Here is a 22,242-nt window from a genome sequence, read left to right as displayed (position 1 = left end):
TGTAAGATGTAATAATTGAGTAATAGGAATTTACAGCATCTTTTAAAATGCAAACTAATAAAATTCAACATCAAAGAAACAATCTGACTGAAAAATGGACAAAGGATCTGAACAGATTTTTTTTAATGACATACGAATGTCCAACAGGTAACGTCACTAATCATCAGGGAAATGCATCAAAACCACAATGAGGTGCCCCCTCACACCTGTCAGAATGACTCCCCAAAATGCCAGGAAAGGACAAGTGCTGGCACGGGTGTGGGGAAGAGGGGCCCCCGTGCACTGCTGGTGGGAATGTAAATTGGTGCAGCCCCTGAGGAAGACAGTAGGGAGGGTCCTCAACAAACTGTATGATCCAGCAGTTCCGTCCCTGGGTCTCCTTCCAGAGAAGATGCAGCACTGCTGTGAAAGGTGTGGGGACTCCACGTTCCCTGCACTCACCACGCACAGCAGCCGAGACGCCGAGGCCGCACGGGTGGACGCGTACAGGCAACGTGGTGTATGTATACAAGGGAACACCACTCAGCCACAAAAGGAACGGAACGCTGTCATGTCACTTGTGATGGCGTGGATGACCTGTGCTTAGTGAAACAACCCAGACAAAGACAAACACTGTGTGACCTCACCTGCAGGTGCAATCTGAAAAGGCTGAACTCACAGACACGGAACAGACTGGTGGGTGCCGGAGGCAGGAAAGGCGTCAGAAAGTACAAACCTCCAGCTGTGATGTCAGGAAGCCCTGGGGAAGAGGCAGGGCTGGTGACCAGTCAGGAGGACGTGCTGGGTGTGACAGGTGCTGAGAGCCGGCCCCAGCAGCTGGCCCTGTGTCGTCCCGACAGCCCCTGCCTGCCGCAGCCCTTCTCCGGGTGCCTCCACCGCTGCCTGTCCCCACCCCACCCTGCCCTGCAGCCTGGAAACACTTCTGCTCAGTCAGACGCCTCTTTCAGGCTTTAACAGCTTAACGGTTCGGTGTAAAGGACACGTATGGCCAAGAGAACACAAAGCGAACACAAAGCCAACAGTCAAAAAATCCCCCCGTGTTTCACACTGCAGTCTTCTCTTTAGAAGCGGTCAGGTCAGTGGCAAAAGGAGCAGGAGCCGGATCTGATGCCGGATCTGATGCCGGACCGTGGAGAGGCCCGCGGGGGATCAGGAAGCGATTTTAAAGAGAAGCTAAGAAGAGACACCTGAAACCTTCCCCACACTCAGCAACAGGATCTGGCCGAGGCAGCGCCTAGACCCGGGCCGAGCTCCCACCCCAAGGGCAGGTCACCACACCTGAGACAGAGCTCCCCGGTGGCTGGACAGCAATGCCCAGTCTCCTGACAAAACAGCCACAGAGCCCTGGCCCTGGGGCCCAAAGAGCCCCCTCCACTGACGCTTCCCCCAGGGCCCTAATTAAAGGACTTTCTGAGGCAGTGAGATTGGATTCCTGGGGGACCAGTCTAGGTCGGAAACCCGCCTGCACTGTAGCCTTTAAAGACCCGCAGATTTTCTGCTGTTTAAACAAAAGCACAAAACTCATGCCACAACTGAGGTTTTCCCCAGGACTCTTGGTAACGTTACAGATATTAAGAATCTCAAAAAGACAAATGAACTGATTTACAAAACAGAAACAGACTGACAGACATAGAAAACAAACTTATGGTTATCAGAGAGGGGCAGGGGGTGGGAAGGGATAAACTGGGAGTTCGAGATTTGCAGATACTAACTACTATACATAAAATAGATAAACAACAAGTTCATACTGTACAGCACAGGGAACCATATTCATATCTTGTAACCTATGGTGAAGAAGAATATGAGAACGAATGTACGTAAGTTCCTAAGTCACTGAAGCACGGTGCTGCTGTACACCAGAAATTGACACAACATTGTAAACTGACTACTTCAATAAAAATACATTTTAAAAAAATAAAAGAAAAAAGAATCTTGGGGGAGGGTACAGCCCAGTGGTAGAGTGAACGCTCAGTGTGCACGAGGTCCTGGGTTCAAGCCCCTGTACCTCCATCAAGTGAATAAATAAATAAGTAAAAACCTAATTACCTTTCCCCTCAAAAAATAAAATTAGAAAAAAAATGACAATTCCATAGTTTCTCGTACCTAAGACCAAAGATCAGAATAAGGGAGCTGACAGAAAGCACTGCAAAGAACAGTCACGGAGAGCTTCCTACCAGCAGGACCTCAGAGACCACGCGACCCGGGACCTAGAACAGAGCCCGGAGGGCTCGGCCGGGGCAGTGGACTGGACGGGGGCAGAGCACGTTCACAGTGGTATTCGCCGTCAGGTCACAGTGAGAGCCCACCACGGCGAGCTGAGCACTGGGGCTGGACGCCACTGACCACAGGCCTCCTGATACCAACGCTAGAGGGAAGAAGAGACCGGGGAGATAGCGAAGCAGCCAGTCCAGAACCGCCACCCCAAGGCACCTGAAACGCTGGGCTTCTTATCTCCAGGCACGCGTGTTTATGAGCTGGGGAAAAAGAGATAAAGGGTAACTCCAAATACACTAATGTAAATGGAAGTTTATAAATGAGGTTTTCAGGGCTCCCAGTAGCATGACTCGGGTGCTGTCACCCAGTTACTGCGAGGCAACAGAAGCTCCACACCAAAACAAGCCGCCAGCCAGGCCTCAGCTGCAGCCTCCTCTGGCCATGAAACTGCTTAAACGTACGTGAATCATAGGATAAGAGGCGATAAAGGGTTAAAAAGTGAGAACTGGGCAGCACAGGCTGGGCTGGGCAAGGGAAGGATGGGTGCGGGGACTCCCTAACCCTAACCTCCGGCATCAAACACAGCCCTGCTTGCAGTCTGGATCCCTCGGACCTCATTCCACTCCCACTCTGCCAATTTTTAAATCTCAGTAATAAGAACAGCAAAGCTGTCCCTTCCTAGAGCGTGGTGCTAAGTTACTTAACTGCCCTAAACCACCTCACAGAACACAACCCCGAGCAGCGTGGCTCCGGGGGGCTACCCCGAACAGGGTCCACATGTTCCACCTGATGCCGACCGCCACTCGCAGCCAGACCCGCACCCCAAGCCGACTCCTAACCTGGATCTGCGGCGTCACCTCTACTGCACAGAGAGGCCTGCCTCCTGGGCCCTTCCTCCTCCTGGAGCCCACCACGTCCCGCCGTGCGCATTCACGGACACCTCTCTGGTCCACGAACATCTCCAACTATAGACAACAGGCGCCCAATATGAGCACTCAGGATCCTGAGAGAAGAGTGCGGAGGCTCTGAAGCGGCTGCTACAGGAAACCACTGAGGGGCTCGGAGCCCGGAGCCGCGCGGCGCCTGTGGGGCCAACACAAGGCTTGGAGCTTCTGCGGAACCAGCCCCGAAGGTTCCGCACTGCAGCCGGCGGCTGACAGGTAGCAGGTGCGACCTGCAGGGCACACGGGAGCCGTCCGAAGCGCTAAGCGCTGCTGCAGGCAGCTGCAGGATGACAGGCGCCCACTCCAAGGGCGAGGCCCCTGGAGCGCCGGGGCTGATCAGCAAGCTGGGGTTCCGACGGGGGGGCCTGGCTGGCAGCACCAGCACAACGCAAGTTAATGCTTTGTAAGCGGATTTCTAGTCCTCCAGGCAAAATGTTCTGAAATTTTGCCTTTCACTGTTCTTTTCTGTTACGCCACAGCTGCACAAGACTTCCAAAACCAAGTCCACCATCACAGACTCTAGGTTAACCCTGACGAATTATGAGCTGTTTTCTTTGGTGAAGAACAGTATTTACTTGTTAGTGTACTCTCAGAGGCCTGACATTCCCATCACTGAAGGAAGAGTGCATTTAAGTTAACCAGGAACAGGGCTCCAAGACACCTATACCTCTGTGGACACGGAAGCCAAACCCTGTCTTTCTTCATTTATGAAATGTTGGGAAGTTATCTTTTCTTGAAGTTTTAGAAAGTTTTACCTGTAAATAAATCGAAATAATTCTAGAGCTTTTGAGCGGATCCTTTTGTGATAACTCTTCTTCCCTAATTACTGGTCTGCCAAGGTTTTCTATTGCATAACTTAGATTCTGGGTGTTTTTCAGGAGTCAATACCCCATTTCACTAAGATCCCCAAATTTACAGCTCTGTATAGCTTTCAAAATATCAAGTCTATTATTTATTTTTTGTTTTTAATTTCATGGTTCTTGAAATTTATATTTAAGGTTTACTGTATTTTAATTTTTCCTTCTCTTGCCAAGAACCAACTCTTGAAATTTTTTGTATCAAAACCATCAGTTTTATGCTTGTACGTTTTTTCCCTGAGTTCCCCGATCCAAAAGTCTTAGGTTGAATGTTGCATTAAAAAGGCAGAAATCAGGAGGAGGGTATAGCTCAGTGGTAAAAAGGCAGAAATTATAAAAGAAGGTTTAAGCAGATTAAGCATATGCCTTACAGATGATTTAGGTGGCATCATTAGTCATAAGAATTAAGTCATAACAAGGTTCTATAAAGTTATAAAAACCATCTCTATTTCATAGTTACTTTAAGAAAATTAGATTATGGAGTTCAAATCCTGGAAAAATGGTCACAGTGGGTTATAGATCACAAAAACATAGTGCAATTATAATATGTGGAATTAAGTATACTGATGGGGAAATGCAGTTGGGTTTTTCTCTCTCCTGCCTGTCCATGAAAATGTAATTGCTGGAGCACTGTTTGTAAGTTCCGGCTATCAGAGAAGGTGACTTCCTAGAACTCACCCCAGAGCACCCACCCACAGAATGGTTAGAAATATCATTGAATTCAGAACAAATCGAGTAACACTGTCTGTCATTTTTGTCCCTCCCTGGAGGTGCTGCAGCAGGAATTTATAAACAGCTTCTCCTCAGATGTCAAGGCAGTGCTCACATTTTCTGTATTCTCTTAACAAGCACTAACCACCAGAAGTGTCAGATTTACTGAAATGAAATAAGGAAACTGAACGACTACTGAGCATCCACCACGGAGAGGGCATCGCATTAGGTCAGCTGTGGGGCTTAAAACGAGGAGGAGGACATGTCCCACATCCCAAGTTGCTGAAATGGAGTCAGGGATGAGGAACACACTAGAGAAGAAATCCTCGGCTGAGAGAAACAGGACGGCTCACAGAGGTGACGACCTTCACGTGGAGCTTCTGAGAGAGGGGCGGGCGGGCAGGGAAGCAGAGGGAAAGGATGGCGCGCAGGGCCCAGGTGGGGCTGGGAAGGGGCCGGCACTGCGGCTCTGAGGACAAGTGCTCTCCAGAGCCTGCTGCTTGGAGACAGACCAGAAGGTAGCATTAAAAAACAAGGCTTCTAGGCCTTCTGTCTAAGATCAAGTGTAGTAGCTGTCCTTATCAGTTTAGTATCTGGTCCGTCCAGACAGATGAAATATTTATTCCAACCAAAACAAACAAACAAACAAACAACAAAGGCAGCACAAACACACAAGGAGAGGCACGACAGGGCGGAGACACTCTTGGGGGCTCAGGGAAGTGTCTGCAGGGATGTTCAGGAGCAGGACAGGTGGTTCCAGGCTGTGAAAAGCCACTGTAAGGGCTGGGGTGGGGGCACTGAGGACGCCTGCGGTCCTGAGAACTGAGTGACAAGCCCCACAGCAAGGGAGAGTGGGTGATGAGGTCCCACCTTGATGCTCCAGGTGAGAAAAGGAGCAGGCTGTGCCACCTGCAGGAGACAGTGGGTTGTATTCAAAACTGGAGCAAAGAGACCCTTAAATAGAGCCACTGTACAGGGAACACAGAGGGAGGGAGGGCCACCCGCTGTCACCTTCTGGGCAATCATGTTGCAGATCTCGGGCAGGAAGTCCTCACTGAGGAGCTTGTAAAGCTGCCGCTCCCGAAGGGAGGTCCTCTCTCGAAAGCTCTCAGTGACCTGTCTCCACTCCTCTTCCGTCTGACACAGGAGCCACCAGGAGCCCTGCCCCGGCCCCTGCGACCCTAGGAGAGAAAGGAATGGGCTCGGTGACCAGACCCCCCCCAGGACCTTTCTCCTTTCTCTCCTCTGTTTCATGTGTACTCTGGGTTATGATCAAAACTGGGGAATCAGAAAAAAAGGGAGAACCATTACTTTTTAAGGTTGATACTGTGTACTTTTGATTTTCCAGTTTCTCTCACTGTTTACAACTAAAAGGTCAGAATGCCTAAAGGCAATACAAATGTAACTGCCGAGACTTCCGTAGGACAGATTTTAATACCCTAGAAATGCTTAAACATACTTACTTTCTGCATAAATGGCTCTGATTTGAGCTTTTGCAGTCCTCGTTTCAGTGAAATACTGTAAACTGATATTTCTCCCCAAATTTGTGCAGTGTGGATCACGCAAGAGCTGAAGTCTAGGCTGAAACCCAGTAAACTTCCTTGTGTCTCTGGGAGAAGCTGCCCATTCGTCCACATGTTCAGGTGTCTATTATGCTGGGCCTGGTGGGGCCCAGATGAAAAGACCTGGTCCTGATCTCAGGTTATCTGTCAGACGGGGGTGGGCACCGGGGGACGTGGGAAGCGCTAGTCTGAAGGCCGCGGCCGTGGTCCTACTGCCCCGCGCGAGTCAGTCACGAGCGAGCAACCCCTGCTGACTCCAGCAAAGGCCGTTACCGTTTCTTGTGTGCGGCTCAGATGTCAAGGAGTTCTCTTCCTGCTTTTCACTGAAACACAGGAAAAGGAGGCATCAGTTAAAACAAAAACTTGTCCAGAACTGTGCTGTGCTCGCCCATAAGGCAGACACACTGACTCGACATCAGGAGAGAGCGCATGTCAAGGGAGCAAGGTCTGGAGGAAGGCTGGCTACTGGAAGAGTGACCACAGGATGCAGGTGTTCCTGCAGAGGGCAGGACGGACACCCGGGAACCCAGTGCTGCGGTAACATCACTGCACAAGAAAATAGGTGTTCGGTGTTCACGGTTAAATGCCAAGAAGAAAGGAACGGTAAGGACTGCACCCCTGCTCCCTGGCCGAGGGCTGCACTGAAGGTGAGGCGCCCTTAACCCAACCTCACCAAAGGCGAGGCTAAGAACACCACAGGTCTGAGGTCAGACCAGCCTGTTCGAGGCTTGACACTGACCATGCGGCCTGAGGAAAGTCAACTGACTTCCCTGCAGAACAGGTCTACGAATAACGCCCACCTCGCAGGGATGGTGGGGTCAAACCATGAACACAAAGTGCTCAGCTCCACGGTGCGAAGTCCCCGAGTCACAGGGGATGCCCTCTGGGTTTTCTGGCTTGTTTTCAGCCCCACTCTGGGCGCAGTCTCCAGCTCCCCCTTCATTGTCTCGCCCACCATCCTGTCCAACCCAGTCCTCACCCCAAACGAGCTCCGCCACCCAGCGAGGTGCCCGGGGCACCGGGCAGCCTGGCAAGGATCTGGACGTGGGTACCACAGCCTAGGCCTGCGTCCTTCCCATTGCAGAAAAAAGCAAGGATGAAGTGGAGTGAGCCCTGTCCAGCATAAGGGCCTGTGACCACCATGGACTAGACAGATCTCACCTCGCTGTGGTTTCCTCCTGCACTTTTTTCCGTTTTGGGGGTCTGCCTCTTCTTTTTCCTGTTTTCCCAGGAACACTTGAGACATTTTTCTGTCCTTCACTTTCCCTAAGAAATAGTACATTAAATCGAAATGCTGTTGTAGAACTGATGAGTTACATATGACTTGTAAACGAGTTGCGAGTTTTTCTGGCCACATGGTTACCAACAACAATTAAATAAGGCAGTCACGGGCGGAGAAGGGTGACTGTGTTCCCTACTATCACGAGGACCCAGGAAAGCCCACACCCCCATTATTAACGGCAGAGGAGGACCTAACACTTCCCAGTGGTGCGCGCTCCCCCGGCAAACAGATGCCTGCTGCTGTGGGAAGGCGACCCCTCCTTGTCTAGGAAGCACTGGGTCTGGACGTGCCCTACATTCACCCGCAGGAATCTCAGAACTGACCCTGGTGGAGGGCAAGCTCTGGGGGGAGCGGTGCCTGTGCCGCGGGGGCAGCGGTCCTCAGGACCCCAGTAGACATGCCGCACCACGCTGGCAGCAGGGCCTGCAGGCGGACCCCTTTTCACCTGTGTGTGGAAGAGCTGCGGCGTGGTGCACCATCCCCCACGTTTAGCTCTAGCGAGACCCCTGCGCAGGCAGGGGCTCCCGCAGCCCTGCCTTAAGCACACACCTGCCCAGAGGCCGGCCGCTGGGCTTCCCTTGTGCAGGGGCCTCCTTGTACATCCGGGTCCCGTAGAAATACCAGTAGAGGGCCCCGGAACTGTCTTCACCCAGCGGCTCCACGCGGAGACTGTCTGCATCCAGGCCCTGCGAGAACAGGGGACAGAGCAAAACAGGAGAAACTGCGGTGAGGACCCTTAGATATTCTGCACGTTTAAAAATGGCCAAGCACCTTAATTCACAGCCAGGGCACAGGAAACACAGGCAGGGCCTTCTTTGCAGAACAGACGACGGGAATATTTCAGTGCAGCTCACCCCCAGCACTGCTCCCATTTCACAAAAAAAACCCCCCAAAAAAAAACAAAGAGAGAGAAAGAGAGAGAGACCAAAGGAATTGTGATGAGCACACTCGACACGGAGTTTGGACGTGGACTCCACGTGTGCACCCCCACGAGGAGGGACAGTGACAGAAGAGAACCTGACGTCGCGGGGCCATGGCCCACACAGCCCACAGCAACCTCTCGCTGCGGCCAGATCCAGCAGCAGGGCCCCGATGGGCCCGGGTCTGACCCATGCTGGCCTCCCGGAGAGACTGAAGTCTCAAGTCCCAGAATGACCGTGCTCAGCTGCCCAGTGTCTCACCTGTGCCCACAGCAAGCGAACTAAGGCACATGGGCACCATCATAGGTGACTGAGCCCCGAGGCCAACTTCTAAACCGACTGTGAGGGCAGGACAAGGGCAGGTGGCGCCATAGCCTCCCCCAGCACACCTCTAAAGTGCGTGCATGTGGCCAGTGGGAACAGCTCAAACTCCTCAGGAGTTTTCAATAAATACTTCAATTATGCTAAGCCACATCTCAGACCTTGGGAAATAAAATTCAGTGGCGGCCGAGGCTGCGTTTTGGCCGATGACAGGAAGAGCAGCCCAGGAAGACAAATCAAGGTAGAAATTTCACCAAAATAAGGTCACGAACGGTCGTGTGAGCGAGCATGTGCTTGGACTCGCCTGGTGACAGCGGTCACGGCTGTGCACACGCCGCTTCTGTCGGTGATGAGCGCTGAGACCAGCTCACCTCCCTGACGCCGGCTTCCCCTGACTCGTGCTCCAGGCGGGGAGGGGTGCGGGTCGGGGACGCACCTTGAGAAGGTCAAAGACATCGTCCGCGTCCAGCCGGTAGTCGCAGAGGCGGTGGAGGATCTCCACACGGGTGCGAAGGGGCAGGTCCTGGAAACTGGCCTCCCGCAGGGGGTTGGGCTTCCCCTCCTCCAGCTCCCAGCGGTAGTTGATGATGTCCTCCAGGTAGCTGTGGAACGTCTGAGGCCTGACGCAGCGGCCCCAAACAGAGATGCGTGAATGTGGAACAGAGGACGTGTGGGGCTGGGGTGGGTGTGCTGGCGGGACGGCTGACCAGTCCTCAACTTCAGCAGGAGAGGAAAGGCTCAGGAAGGGCCTTGTGCTCAACCACCTCCTTGGCCCTTGTGCTGTCAGACCCCAAAGATCACCAACATTTAAGAAGGCCTCACAGAACAGGTGGTTTTACTTTAAACCACAAACTGCACATGCTGGTGAAATACGTAAAGGTTTCAATAAGCAACGGCAGAGACAGAACCAAGCCCACACCTCAGTTTCACTCGTGAGTTAGAGACTACGGAGGCTGGGGGGACGGACATCCAGCTCAAAATCAGGTCCACCACTCAGGTGGTGAACAGAAAGAAGCCCACGGTCCGCCCAGCCAAGCCCACGGGTGTCTTGGGTTAAGATGTGAAGGTGGGAAGGCCTGCTCGAGAACACAAGGGACCGCTCCGACCTGCAGCTACACTCAGGTGTGCTGCTCCCCGTGAACTTCCGGGCGTGCTACAAGATGCTATTTTCTAGACTTGAGGTGGCTTTTCTGCAGGAAACATTTAAGACGGTCTGGAAGCTTAAATCTTTGATTCGCACCTAAACGTGCCTTTTATATAATATAACAAAGTGCTATTTAATTGTTAGGTTATTCTATATCTCAACTGTTAAAAGAACCTGGATATAATTTCACCTAGTCTTGATTTAAAAATATTTTTCTCACTAAACAAAGAACTCCAAAGGAGTTACATGTCAATATAATTTAAAAAGAGGCATGTACCATGTTGATTTATAATCTACGGTACTTATACTCACAGAAAAAGTCAGGAGAAATATTTACGGAAAAAAATCAAAGGGCCTTGGGCAAATAAGAGGTTAAACATTTTGCTTTTTCAAAGAGAGGAGAAACTTGACTCCCTTACTCTTGATACTCAAGTGGGAAACTGTGATCGTGGTCCGCCGCTCATACCTGCAAACACCTCTGCTCTCACACGGGACCCGAGGGCACGTCCCACCTTCAGAGCCAGCCCTGCTTGTGAGCACCTGCTCAGCCCAGGGCAGGGTGGGTCTCCTCTGCCTTCGCGCAAAGAGCAGTTCACCGGGGGGGGGGGGGGGGGGGGGGCAGCAGAGGGGGGTGGGCAGCGTTGACAATAAAGCAGCGAGGAGCACAGACAGGACAGCCTCTCTTTGGTAGTAAGTCCCTCTGTCTGCCACATGCTTTCAGGGTTGCTAATACACGCCTAGCCCTAAGCAACAAGGCGTGTTCTTCCTGCAGTAAAACTAGGTCACCTCATGCAGATCCTCCAGGAGGCAGTGGAAGCCCCCGCCCCGCCCACAGGTGCTGCCTGGGCAGGACCCCCCCCCCACCTCAAGAACCACACATCTGGGATGCCCCTCCAGCAGCCCTGTGACACCACTTTTGCCTAAAGTTTCTCTCGTCATTTCCTCAGCACCTTACCAAGAGAGTCCAGAGGGCGTACAATTCAAGGTCACTACTTTCCTTGTATATAGATAAATCTCGTATAAACCTTTCTTTTAAAGGTTAGAAATCTGAAGGCAATGTGACCAAGAATACCTGAAACAGAAAAGACGCAGTAAGCCAGAATGAGCCAATGCTTTCCACTCAGTGGTTCTTGACCTCCTACGGGACGTGAACTCTTTCAGAACGCAATTAGGACGACAGACTCTCTGAGAAGAACGAGCACACGGTTCTGTGCTGCTGGCAGGACGAAGAGCCCCAGCCCCAGCCGCTGCAAACTCATCTACCCTCCCGAACGTCTCAGACCGCCTCGGACAGTCCCCGCCTCACTGATCCACTCGGCTCAGTGCGAACCTCTCATCTTCCCGAAGTTCTAATAATCCCCGCAACAGGATAGTAACATAAGGATCAAACGAACCGGAGGTTCCGAGTACAACCGGGTCTGTATTCATTCTCGTCTGAAAAAAGTTCCAAATGGTCCTAATTACCCCTCCTTTCCTTAAAACGGTTTGCCCGAGAGACAGTGGCCTGACCACTCCCAGAGTTAGCGTTTCTGAGAAACCCAGCAGAGAATTTCTTGGTTTGCTTTGGGCAGAACAAGCTTCTACTGGGGAGACCCTGTCCACAGGGACGGGCACGACGCGCAAAGCCCCAGGCAGCAGAGATGGAAGCGCTCCCGACGTGCAGGGAAACGGACTGTCTGAGACCTGTTTCAGGAGACCACAGGTAAAAGGAAGGCTCCTGCGTGAGCCCCGAGACAGGAAAGAGCACCTGTCGTCCATGCGCAGGGAGCAGGGACGACACGGCACCACAAGGGCCCCGAGGAGACCAGTGGGAGAAGCCTGCACTCCCACCAGCCACAGCGACGTGTGAAGCGGATGAAACACACACTTAACAAGAGCCCTGAGCTGAAATAAAGATTCTGGTTCCAGGTGAAGCAACAAGTGAAAGGCTCTATGAGAACACTGGGTCAAGTGCTTGTTCTTAAAGATCATGAACAGGCCAAAGTAATTCAAACAATGCCTCTTCTGCAGGGCTATGCAATGGCTGCCACGTCCACATGTCCTACAGTCAACACGATGGCCAGGGTAAGGAAAGGCTCATGACAATTTCAAAAGATAGAAAAACAACTAAGACACAAAATATACCTTTTAGTAGGGAAAGTGTCTAATCCAGACTTTCACTTGTATATACGACTGTTTATGTTGGGTAACAAAGAAAAGTATGAAAAAGTAATCTGGAAATCAACGCTGTAATAATCTTTGAAAAGATAAAGGATTTTTTAAATGGAAGCCAGATGGGACCCTAAATACCAACTGTATGAATCAGGAAGTCTGCAGTGTCAGGTTTCAGGTGTGAAAGGTACAGTCAGAATTCTGAATAGCTCCTGATAATTTAAGGAGGCACACATCGCCACCCTAGCACTATGAACGCACATACACACACACAACAAACCTATAGAAGAGATTAAGTGGAACACAATAAAAATAACCTGAAAGGAGTCACTGAAGGACAAAGAGACAAACAAACCTAAGAAGGAAACACATGAAAAGATGCTTATTAGTCATTTGGAAAATGCGAATCAAAACCACAATAAGATACCACTTCACACACAGCAGGATGGCTAAAATTAAAAACACAGGTAATAGCACGTGCTGACCACTTGTTAACGAGGATGTGGAGAAACTGGAGCCCTTGTATACGGCCAGCGGGAATGTAAAATGGCGTAAGCTGCTTTGAAAAAGTTTGGCAAGTTGCTCTAAAGTTAAACAGAAGAACCATATGACCAAAGTCATCTACACCGAGGTATGTACCCGAGAGAAATGAAAAACACATCCATATAAAAACAAGTACACAGCACTCACACTCAGCAACGTGATTCATAACAGCCAAAAAGTTCCAACAGCACCAACTAATGAAGAGGTAAATAAAGTACGCATGTGTACCACAGAATACTTTTCAGCCATAAAAAGGAATGCATCCTTGACTCACGCTACATCGCGGGTGAACTCTGAAAACACCATGCTGAGTGAATGCAGCCGGCCTCCCATCCACACGCACCCACCTCCAGAGGCGCCCAGGACAGTCAAGAGCAGACACAGGAAGCGGATGCCGACGGGGGTGAGCAGTGACGGCTAGCGCGTATGCGCTATCTCTTGGGGGCGATAAAAACGTCCTGGAATCAAACAGTGGTGATGACTACACTACACAATCCTGTGAATACACGAGAAACCAATGAATTGGACACCTGAGAAAGAAAAAAAGAGGGACAAGTGGAAAACCAACCACATCAGTAACTGCACTAAATGTAAACGGACTAAACATCCCAACTCAAAGCAGAAACGGTCAGACTGCGTGAGAAAACGCAAGACTCAACTGTAGGATATCATCTACAACATACACTTCAAATATAAAAATACAAACAGCAAAAAGACGGAAGGTGACATACCAGATGATGAGCGTGACAAAGCCGACTGGCTCTCTTGAGACCCGTCACTGTGGTCTGAAGACGAAAAGGCAGCTCGCCAGGAATACATAGCAAAGCGCTACGTTCCGGCCCGAGAATGAAACTCACTGAACAAAAGCTTGCAGAACTAAAGGGAGAAACAGACAAGTTCTCAGGCGTAGCCAGAGATTGTTAAACATCTTTCTCATTAATTAATATACCGACCAGACAAAAGATCAGTGAGGACGGGTGTGTGGTGGGGGTGGAGCTCGGAGGTAGAGCACGTGCTTAGGCAAGAGGTCCTAGGTTCCGCCCCCAGTGCCTCCACCGAACCAACGAACGGATGAATGAATAATAAATAAATAAATAAATTTTAAAAATCGCCTCCTCCCTGCAAAAAATAAATTAGTTAAAAAAGACTCAATTAGGACAAGATCTCAAAAACACCTCCAACCTGACTGACATTTACACAAGGCTACAACAAACATTGCAGGACACATATCTTTACCAAGTGCATGTGAGATGCTCATCCGGACATAAAACAGGCTCACTAAGCTTCAACAGACTGAAATCTCACAGAGTACACTAGTCTGAGCATATGGAATTACACCCAAATCACTACCATAACCAGAAGTTAAGTAACACATTTTGATAACCCACGGATCACAGAAGAAGTAACAACATGAATTAGAACACGTTTTGAATGATAATGAAACCACAGCCCATGAAAACTTGTGGGATGCAAGCAAACACAGCTGAGGAGGAAATTTATAGCTTTAAAATGCCTGTGTTGAAAATAAAAAAGGCTCACAACCAGTACTGTCACTTAGCAGGCTAAAGCCAAAGTAAATAGAAGAAAGTAAAGAAAAAGAAATCAATAAAACAAGAGAAAGAAAACAGGTGAACAGTAGGTAAAGCCAAAAACTGGTTCCTTAGTAAACATTTGAAATATTGATAAACCTGTAGAAATAAAGAGGGAGAGAGAACAAATGCAACAGGAATGAAAGTGGAGTCACCACCTGAGAAACAGAAACCCCCAAATAGTCTCAATTAGAGCCTGAATCAGTAACAGTAAGAATGAAACCTGCATAAAGAAGACTACAAACCCAAAGACTTTCAGTGGTGAATTGTTTCAAATATTCAAGGAAACATTTGAAAGAAATCACACAAACTCAGTAACCGGAGGAGGGAACATTTCTCAACCCTCGTGCCAAAAACTGACAAAGATTTATAAGAAAATAAAATAACAGACCAATATTCCTCACAAACATATGTGGAGAAATCCTCAACCAAGTATCAGCAAGCTGAGTTCCACAACAGACAAAAGGGCCAAGTCTTCATCATACTTAAAGGTAGAAGGCTGAGTACTTTCCCCAGCCCAGGAACACCACACTCAGGGGCTGGGCCAGCGCAAGACAAGCATCTGGGGCGCAGAAGGGAGTGAAAGAAGCAGAATTGTAACCAACTGCAGACTACAAAAAGCCCTCAGTCATCTACAAGACCACAAAAACTAAGAGACGGATTCAGAAAGACTACAGTACCACAGTCAATAAAAATGTCAACTGTATTTTACACATACTGGCAACCAGTAGCTGAAAAATATAAAATACTTAGAACAAATGGAAAGATGTCCAACATCTTTGCATTGAAACTACAAAATGTCACTGCAATTAAAGGTAAACAAACAGAGAAGTAAGTATCAGGCCAGGGACTGAGAAACCCAGCACCTCTCAGAATGTCCATGTTCTCCAGCAGGCTCTGGCAGGGCTGGGAGGGGACCCACGAGCTGATTTTTAAATTTGTATGCAAAGAACATAAAACAGTAAAAATATTTTAAAAACTAAACTAAACTAAAAGTTTGGAGAACTCTCCAAAGTCAAGACAATCTGGCACTTGTGTAAATGTAAGATCAACAGATCAAAGGGACGCGCTGGACACACGAGGAATCTCTAAGGAACAAGTGGACACTGCCTTCCACTTCACACCACACACACTAACTTAAGATGCGTCACGATGACAACTGCAAAAGGCTAAGAGAAAAACCTCCTCGACATTGACATACGTCCTGATTTCTTAGGAAATAAAATGATGACACAAACTAAAACAACTGATAAACTGGTCTTCAACAGAATTAAAACTTGCCATTCTTTACAATCCAGTGTCAAACAAGTGGAAAGGCAAGCTACACATGAGGAGGAAACAGTCACGGCCTATTATTTTTATTTATCTGTATCTGTATCTATATCTATGTCTAGATCTAGATCCAGTCACCGGGGAAATGCAAATCAAAGACACACTGAGTTACCATGTTATACACAAGAGAATCAGTGAAAGTAAAAACTGGGTAAAATTAAAAACAAAGAATGTTGGCAAAGACACGGAGCAACCAGACTGTTCATATGTTGCCGGCAGGAGGATAAAGGTTGCAACTGCTTAGAAAACAAGTTTCTTAACATTAAACACACTCTCACCATATGACCCAACAATTCCCAAGAGAAGTGAAAAAATGTCCACAAAACCATTTGTGCAAATGTTCACAGCTGCTTTATTCCTAACAGCCGCAAACTGGAGGCAACATACAAGCCCACCAATTAGTGGACACATAAACCGATACGTTTTCACACTGGGATGCAACTTAGAACCCCTCTCCTCCAAAGGAACAGACTAACGACACAAACAGCAGTGTCAGTGGGTACCACACACATACAGAGTACATTCTGCATGACCCCTCCATACGAAATTCAGAGTAAGGCAAAACAATCTACATCTGATAAATCTGATGAAAATCAGATCAGTGGTTACATAGGGTGCAGGGGGATTTTGGGGGGGGGGTCAGATTTAGGGCAAAGGGCTCTTTTTGGGGAGATGGAAATTTCATATTATCTTGAGTAGGATGGTGACTGAGCTCATGGAATTAGACATAGTAAGTAACCTATTTAATTTTCTAAAAACAGGTGCAAGCAAACTATGGCCTGTGGGCCGAGTCCAGCCCGAATGTCTTATCTTTTTTTTACAGCTTGTAAGCTAAGACTGTAAAAGAATCATTCCTTTTTAAAGGTTGGGGAAAAAAGAAATCAAAAGAATAAACATGAAAATGATATAAAATTCAACTCCCAGTGTCCACAAACGTCTAACAAGATGCAGCCACGATCAGTAGTATGAAGCACAAGACGGCAGAGTGGGGAGCTGCAGGTCACGTAACACGTACAAAGCATCAAGTACTCACTCTCCGGCCCCTCACAGGAAACGTGTGCTGACCCCAGTTCTGAAACGCGCAAGTCACAATAGGTAAGACACGGAGGGTAGCCGGGGTCAGCGTCGACTCTACCCGCACCGTCGATGTTTCCATACATGCCGACGTAACAAATGATATTTATTAAAAGCTTAGGACTGTTCTGAGGCTTTCATAAGTTGTTCCATTTACTCCTCACAGTAGCTTTAGTAGTAGGAATGTTTATCACCCCCATTTTACAGATGAGGCAAGTAATGCACAAAGACATTACATACCTTTCTTGGCTCCACATCACAGCTTAAGTCTTAGAACCAGGAAAGGCAAGCATTCATTTGTCCAAAATTCTCTTTCTTTTAAGTTGGGATGAAAACAAAACTTCAGAGAGTCCTGAGCATGCATTCACTCTGTGTGCATGTGGACAGCACTGGAGGGACAAAATAATTATCACTTTGGGTAATTTCTCTCAATGGAAAAAGCAAAATCAATTATGGTGCTTTCTTGTCTGGGTGATCACTGTAGAGGTATATTCAGTTTGTACAAATTCACTAAGCTGTATAATTAAGCAATGTGTCCTTTCCTGTGTGTACTATTACATATCAACAGTAACAAGTTATTTTTTTAATGGGGGTGCTGGAGATTGAACCCAGGACCTCATGCTTGGATCCAAGCACACACTCGACCACTGAGCTACAGCCTCCCCACAACAAAAACAAGTTTTAAAAGGCTGAAGCCTGAGCCTCAACCCAGACCTATTAATTGAAAATCTTGGATCAAACAGTACTCAGACTTACTTGATCATTCAGAAGTATTTTTATCTCATGTACTTTATTTTTTTTTCCCCACACAAATGAAAATTACAGATTATGTATTCTGCAATGCTCTGAGAAATGGTAGAGTCACCACTTGACTTCCTGGTGCAGCACAGAACAGCGGGGACCCCCCCCTCCCGCCCTGGGCACGCCCCCCTCCCCCGACGTTCCCGCTTCTACTTCTGTCCATCAGAGACTTACAACTTCGCCCAACAGCAGAGAGGGCACCGAAGCAGCTGCTGGTAAAAGGAAAGGAAAAACTCCCGTCTCCTCCCCGTTACAAGCAATATCTGAAATTTTATGACATGTGACTAGGGTCATTTTTTGCCATTTTTTGAAAGAAATGAACCCCTCATTTCAAAAGGAGTCACTTAGGAGTACCTGACACGGTGCTGCCTCAAGGAGGACACTAGTACTCATGAGGCCTGTGGGCAGTGCCGGCACCTCTCCAAACCCTGGCCCTGTGTGGCTGCAGAAGCAGGTGTGCAGGGGACAGAGGACAGGATGACACAGGGCGTCTACACTTGGTGGCAAACACTTCTGATGAGACAGACGCATTCCGAAACACTTACATGCTATTTGCACCTGCAGATGCACACGGGAAGGGAGAGCAGGCCAGGACAGCATGCCCTGCACCCCGTCTTTGCGAGGGCAGGGTTTCCGCCCTATACTACATTGGGCGATGCTTTAAAACTTACTCTTTTATGCGGCCAAAATCACTAATTTTATGTAAAGACAGAACATGCAGGGTCGAAGCCAGAGGAGCGGGCCTGGGATTCTGAGACGGGGAAGACCTGAGCCCCGGCTCTCTGAATCCTTTGTGGGGATCTCTCCTCCTCTAATCGCTGTGTGGCCTGCGAGCGACCCAGACTCTGCACGTGTTTCCTTCCCATAAGCACGGCCTGTTATCCTCATAGGTGACCTCTTACCACCTCGTCGCCCTCACCTCGCAAGAAGCCTGAAAACAATGAGATGCACCGCAGTGAAGTATGAGTGAAGGGAAAGGCTGCATCGAAGCCGAAAGTATTCTGAAGCAATCCACTGTTTTCAAACTAACTGTTTTTATAGGGAATATTACCAAAGTAAGTGTGTACTTTTCTACGCTTTACGGTGGAGGTTATGGCAAACATGGGACAAGTTGGTTTTTAACTATCCAAATGGAAAATCAAAACCTCTTTTGATAATTCCTTTATTTATGTATACAACCACATGTGATTATCCAAAAATCAACTGGTTCTTGCCCAATAGTCTATCAAAATCCACGCAGATTTTATGACACATTGATAACTAAGTAAATGTGATTACGCCAGCATACACCTGACCAGCATTATTCAGCTTTGTTCTGGAAGATGTGGTGGATGGAACAGAAGCCTGAGTTACGGGCACCCCCGGGTACTCACACCTGTGTACGATCCTCTCTCCTGAGTGAGGGGGCCCATCTGAGGCTCCCTTCTGGCCAACAGAACAGGGCACGGGCGGCGGAAGTGGGGGGGGGGGTGGCCGGCCCTGTCCTGCTGGCGGAGAAGACGCAGCCAGCTAGGCTGTGAGCAGACGGCAGCTCCTGTGCACCAGCCACCTGGGCCCTGCACCCGCAGGGGCAACTCTGCCATCAGCCTGAAGGAGCTCTGGTGCTCCCCGGTGAAGCCTCCAGGAAACCCAACCGCAGCCCTGCGAGGCCTTGAGCAGGGCCCCAAGGGCCACAGGCAGACCCACAGACTGTGGGGTAACAAACACGGCTCTAAACTACTCCATCTGTGAGCTCTGCTACACAGCCACAGAAAACAAACGGGTCCTCCTGGAGGCACATCTCAGGTTGATCACAGTCCCAGCTGGCGCCTAGGACACAGCCAGGGAGAAACCACGGGCCCAGCACCCTGGCCACGTGGTGTCCAGATCCCTGACCCTCAGAAGCTGCTACGTAAACACTGGCAATGCTTTAAGCTTGCTAAGGTTTAGGGGAACTTCTCACCCAGCAGTAGGTAAGTACAGCAGGACACAGCCCGGAACAGCACGGAGCAGCCAGAGCACAAGCACTGAAAGCAACGGGGGACGGTGACCCTACAAAATCAAGGTCCGGAAAACCAGGTGGACTCAAGACAACACAGGGATACATTATACTCTATACCTCAAAGCGCTCGTGCGTAGCAGGAGTGGAACCCTACTCTTAGCAGCATCGCAAATCAAAATAAGCCAGGAACGAATCTGACCTAAATGAACAAGGCTACAACTTTTTACTGAGCAATATACAGGACTTTAATCAAAACAAGGTAATTTCTTAAAGGTCATGATGAGATTATATCATTTGGGGGAAGAATTGACAAGCTGGCTAATTAAGACTAACGGTATCAGAGCCAAACCAGGCTGACAGGTACCCGAGTCACGAAGAAGACGATTCCCGCAGGGGCGGGGGACACTGTGACCCCAGCACCTGGGGCGGCCATACGACGGCCGTGTCCAGAGCTGCCGAGGGTGGGGGACAGTCTCCTGTGGGAGATCAGCCAGCAAATCTAAACAGGCATTTCTTGTGCTTGACCAGTGACATACTGACGGAAGAAATGACCCAAGCACACAAGAGGACACGCAAGTACACAAAACTGCATGCATGCCTGTAACATGGGAAGAGGCTAAGCACGGAGGGCCTGCTGGGCTGAAGATGACAGGTCACTGCGCACCTTGCCCCTCCCTGGCCTGACCCACCCATCTGCCCTAGGATGCTGACTCACAACTACAGTCTCACAAGTCCCCTGCTCTCCCCGCTTCTGGGATCACACCCCGAATTCTTAACCCAGCCAACACAGCCTTCAAGGCTCCCACTCCCATGTGCTGAAGCCAAACACCAGATTCCTAAAACTGATGTGCACGCAGGAGACAAGCAGGTAAGGAAGGTATGTGAGGTGGGCCAGGTGAACCCCACGGACAACGAGGGAAGCCCCAGACTCAGTGTGGGAGCCATAAGGCAGGCAGGAGGGAGCACGCAGACCCTGCCTTCCCTCCAGCTGATGGGCAACTTAGACGTTCAGAGCCACAAACTGGGGGTTTAAATATGAAGTCTTATCTTAGATGTTGGTAAGAAATCAAAATTTAACACTCGGGAGCCAAGACTCTGAACCACATGAGACCTTCTGCCCTGCAGCCTCTAGACTCTGCTCCCTAGACCATTACCACTCCCCCTGCAGTTCCTGGGTGGGCCCAGTCCTTTCTCCACTCACCCACCCCCGGGCTCTGTGACAGGAGGATGCCGGCCTGGGCGGCTGCCACTGAAGGCTCAGTTCACGAGCCTTTCTCACACCAGGTCACGTCTCGTGTCACAGTAGTGTACACACTCTGCAGTGCTGGGACCACTGCTGAAACTGTCACAAGACAGGACTGAGGGCCCCGAAAGTGTCTGTCCTACCAGCACCTGCTGGCCAGAGTGCAGATGAGGCACTCATGGGTCAAGGGTGAAACGGAAGAAACTCTGGGATGGGCGGCTTGGAGGTTTATTTTAAAAATCTTAAATGGGCATTTCTTTTGACTGAGTGAGTACACTTTCAGAAATTTAAATTAGGGATATAATTCACGAGGTGCGCCAACGTTTATGTCCAAGGTGATGCAATACAGCATGTTTACAACAGTTTAAACAGCTGGATACAAATGTGCATCTACTAAACTGGAGTATCTGACTATCACATTTAAAGGTGGATTTCCGGTCAGGATAGTGAGTGGTAGGACCACAGGCTTGCCTTTCCTCACAACTACAACCACAACTGACTACTAAACCACCATCGAAACAGACCGGAACCTAGCAAAGAAGATCTCCTTCAACTGGAAACATAAAGAGGGAACCACAGCAGGACGGCAGGAGGGGCGTGCTGAAGACATAATTGGGCCCCATACCTCCTGGGTGGGCGACCCACAAGCTGAACAAGAGAGGCCCTCTCACAGGAGTAAGAGCTCTAAGCCCCGCGTCAACCTCCCCAGCCCGGGTTCTGGAATTGGGAGGAGGAGGAGACCCCAGGACATCTGGTTTTGAAGGCCAAGGGGGCTTGGCTCTGGGAGCCTCACGGGACTGGGGGAAACGGAGACCCTATTCGCTTGAGAAGCGCACACGGAAACTCACGCGCACCAGGTCCACGGCCAGAGGCAGTGATTTCATAGGAGCCTGGGCCAGGCCCGCCTGCTGGATTTGGAGGATCTCCTGGGGACATGGGGGACAGCTGCGCTCACCAAGGGGGCATAAAAGCTGGTGGCAGACATTCCAGGAGTGTTCATCTACTGAACTTTCCTAGAGGTTGACATCGTAATTGGATCATTAGCACCAAGACCTAGCCCCACCCAACAGCCTGTAGGGAAGCCTCTGAAAACTACAGTGCACCACTGAAGGCCACTGAAGACGACACAAGCGTCCAGTGAATCAGCATTGCTGAGTGGCCACACTCCCCAGGGCAATACAGAAATTCAGAGCCATCTGTATCAGACTACCAGCAACAACTCCACAGAGCCGGAACAAAAAATGCTACGATTTATATGGAAACACAGAAGACCCGAACAGTGAAAATAATCTTGACAAAGAAGAACAGAGCTGGAGGAACCAGGCTCCTTGACTTGAGACTATGCTACAGAGCTACAGTCATCAGAACAGTGTGGTACTGGCACGAAAACAGACACCTGGATCAACGGAACAGGATAAACCCATACACTTAGGGTCAATTAATCTACGGCAGAAGAGGCAAGAATATACTATGGAGAAAAGACAGGCTCTTCAATAAGTGGTGCTGGGAAAACTGGACAGCTACCTGCGAAAGAATGAAATGAGAACATTCTCTAATACCATATACAAAAATA

General features: G+C 49.3%; 1 protein-coding gene and 1 pseudogene across 2 annotated transcripts in view; one reads left to right on the top strand and one right to left on the bottom strand.

Annotated features, from left to right (window-relative positions):
* LOC102523130 (cat eye syndrome critical region protein 2) overlaps positions 1-22,242 on the bottom strand; it is a 103,470-nt gene that overhangs the window by 19,907 nt on the left and 61,321 nt on the right. Inside the window, exons 3-7 of one of the 2 annotated variants that reach the window (XM_032473299.1) lie at positions 9,248-9,431; positions 8,120-8,256; positions 7,450-7,554; positions 6,562-6,611; positions 5,738-5,907 (exon numbers count right to left, since the gene is read on the bottom strand). In XM_032473299.1, the coding sequence (XP_032329190.1) occupies positions 5,738-5,907; positions 6,562-6,611; positions 7,450-7,554; positions 8,120-8,256; positions 9,248-9,431 (646 nt within the window). Of the gene's footprint in view, positions 1-5,737; positions 5,908-6,561; positions 6,612-7,449; positions 7,555-8,119; positions 8,257-9,247; positions 13,526-22,242 lie in introns of both variants that reach the window. The other variant, XM_032473301.1, reaches the window with a different exon arrangement.
* LOC116661391 lies at positions 5,260-5,359 on the top strand (annotated as a pseudogene).

The sequence above is a fragment of the Camelus ferus genome, chromosome 34 (genome assembly GCF_009834535.1).
Source record: "Camelus ferus isolate YT-003-E chromosome 34, BCGSAC_Cfer_1.0, whole genome shotgun sequence".
NCBI classification, from domain to species: domain Eukaryota; kingdom Metazoa; phylum Chordata; class Mammalia; order Artiodactyla; family Camelidae; genus Camelus; species Camelus ferus.
Note: the sequence above shows the minus strand (reverse complement) of the source record. Positions and strands in the feature narration are given on the sequence as shown.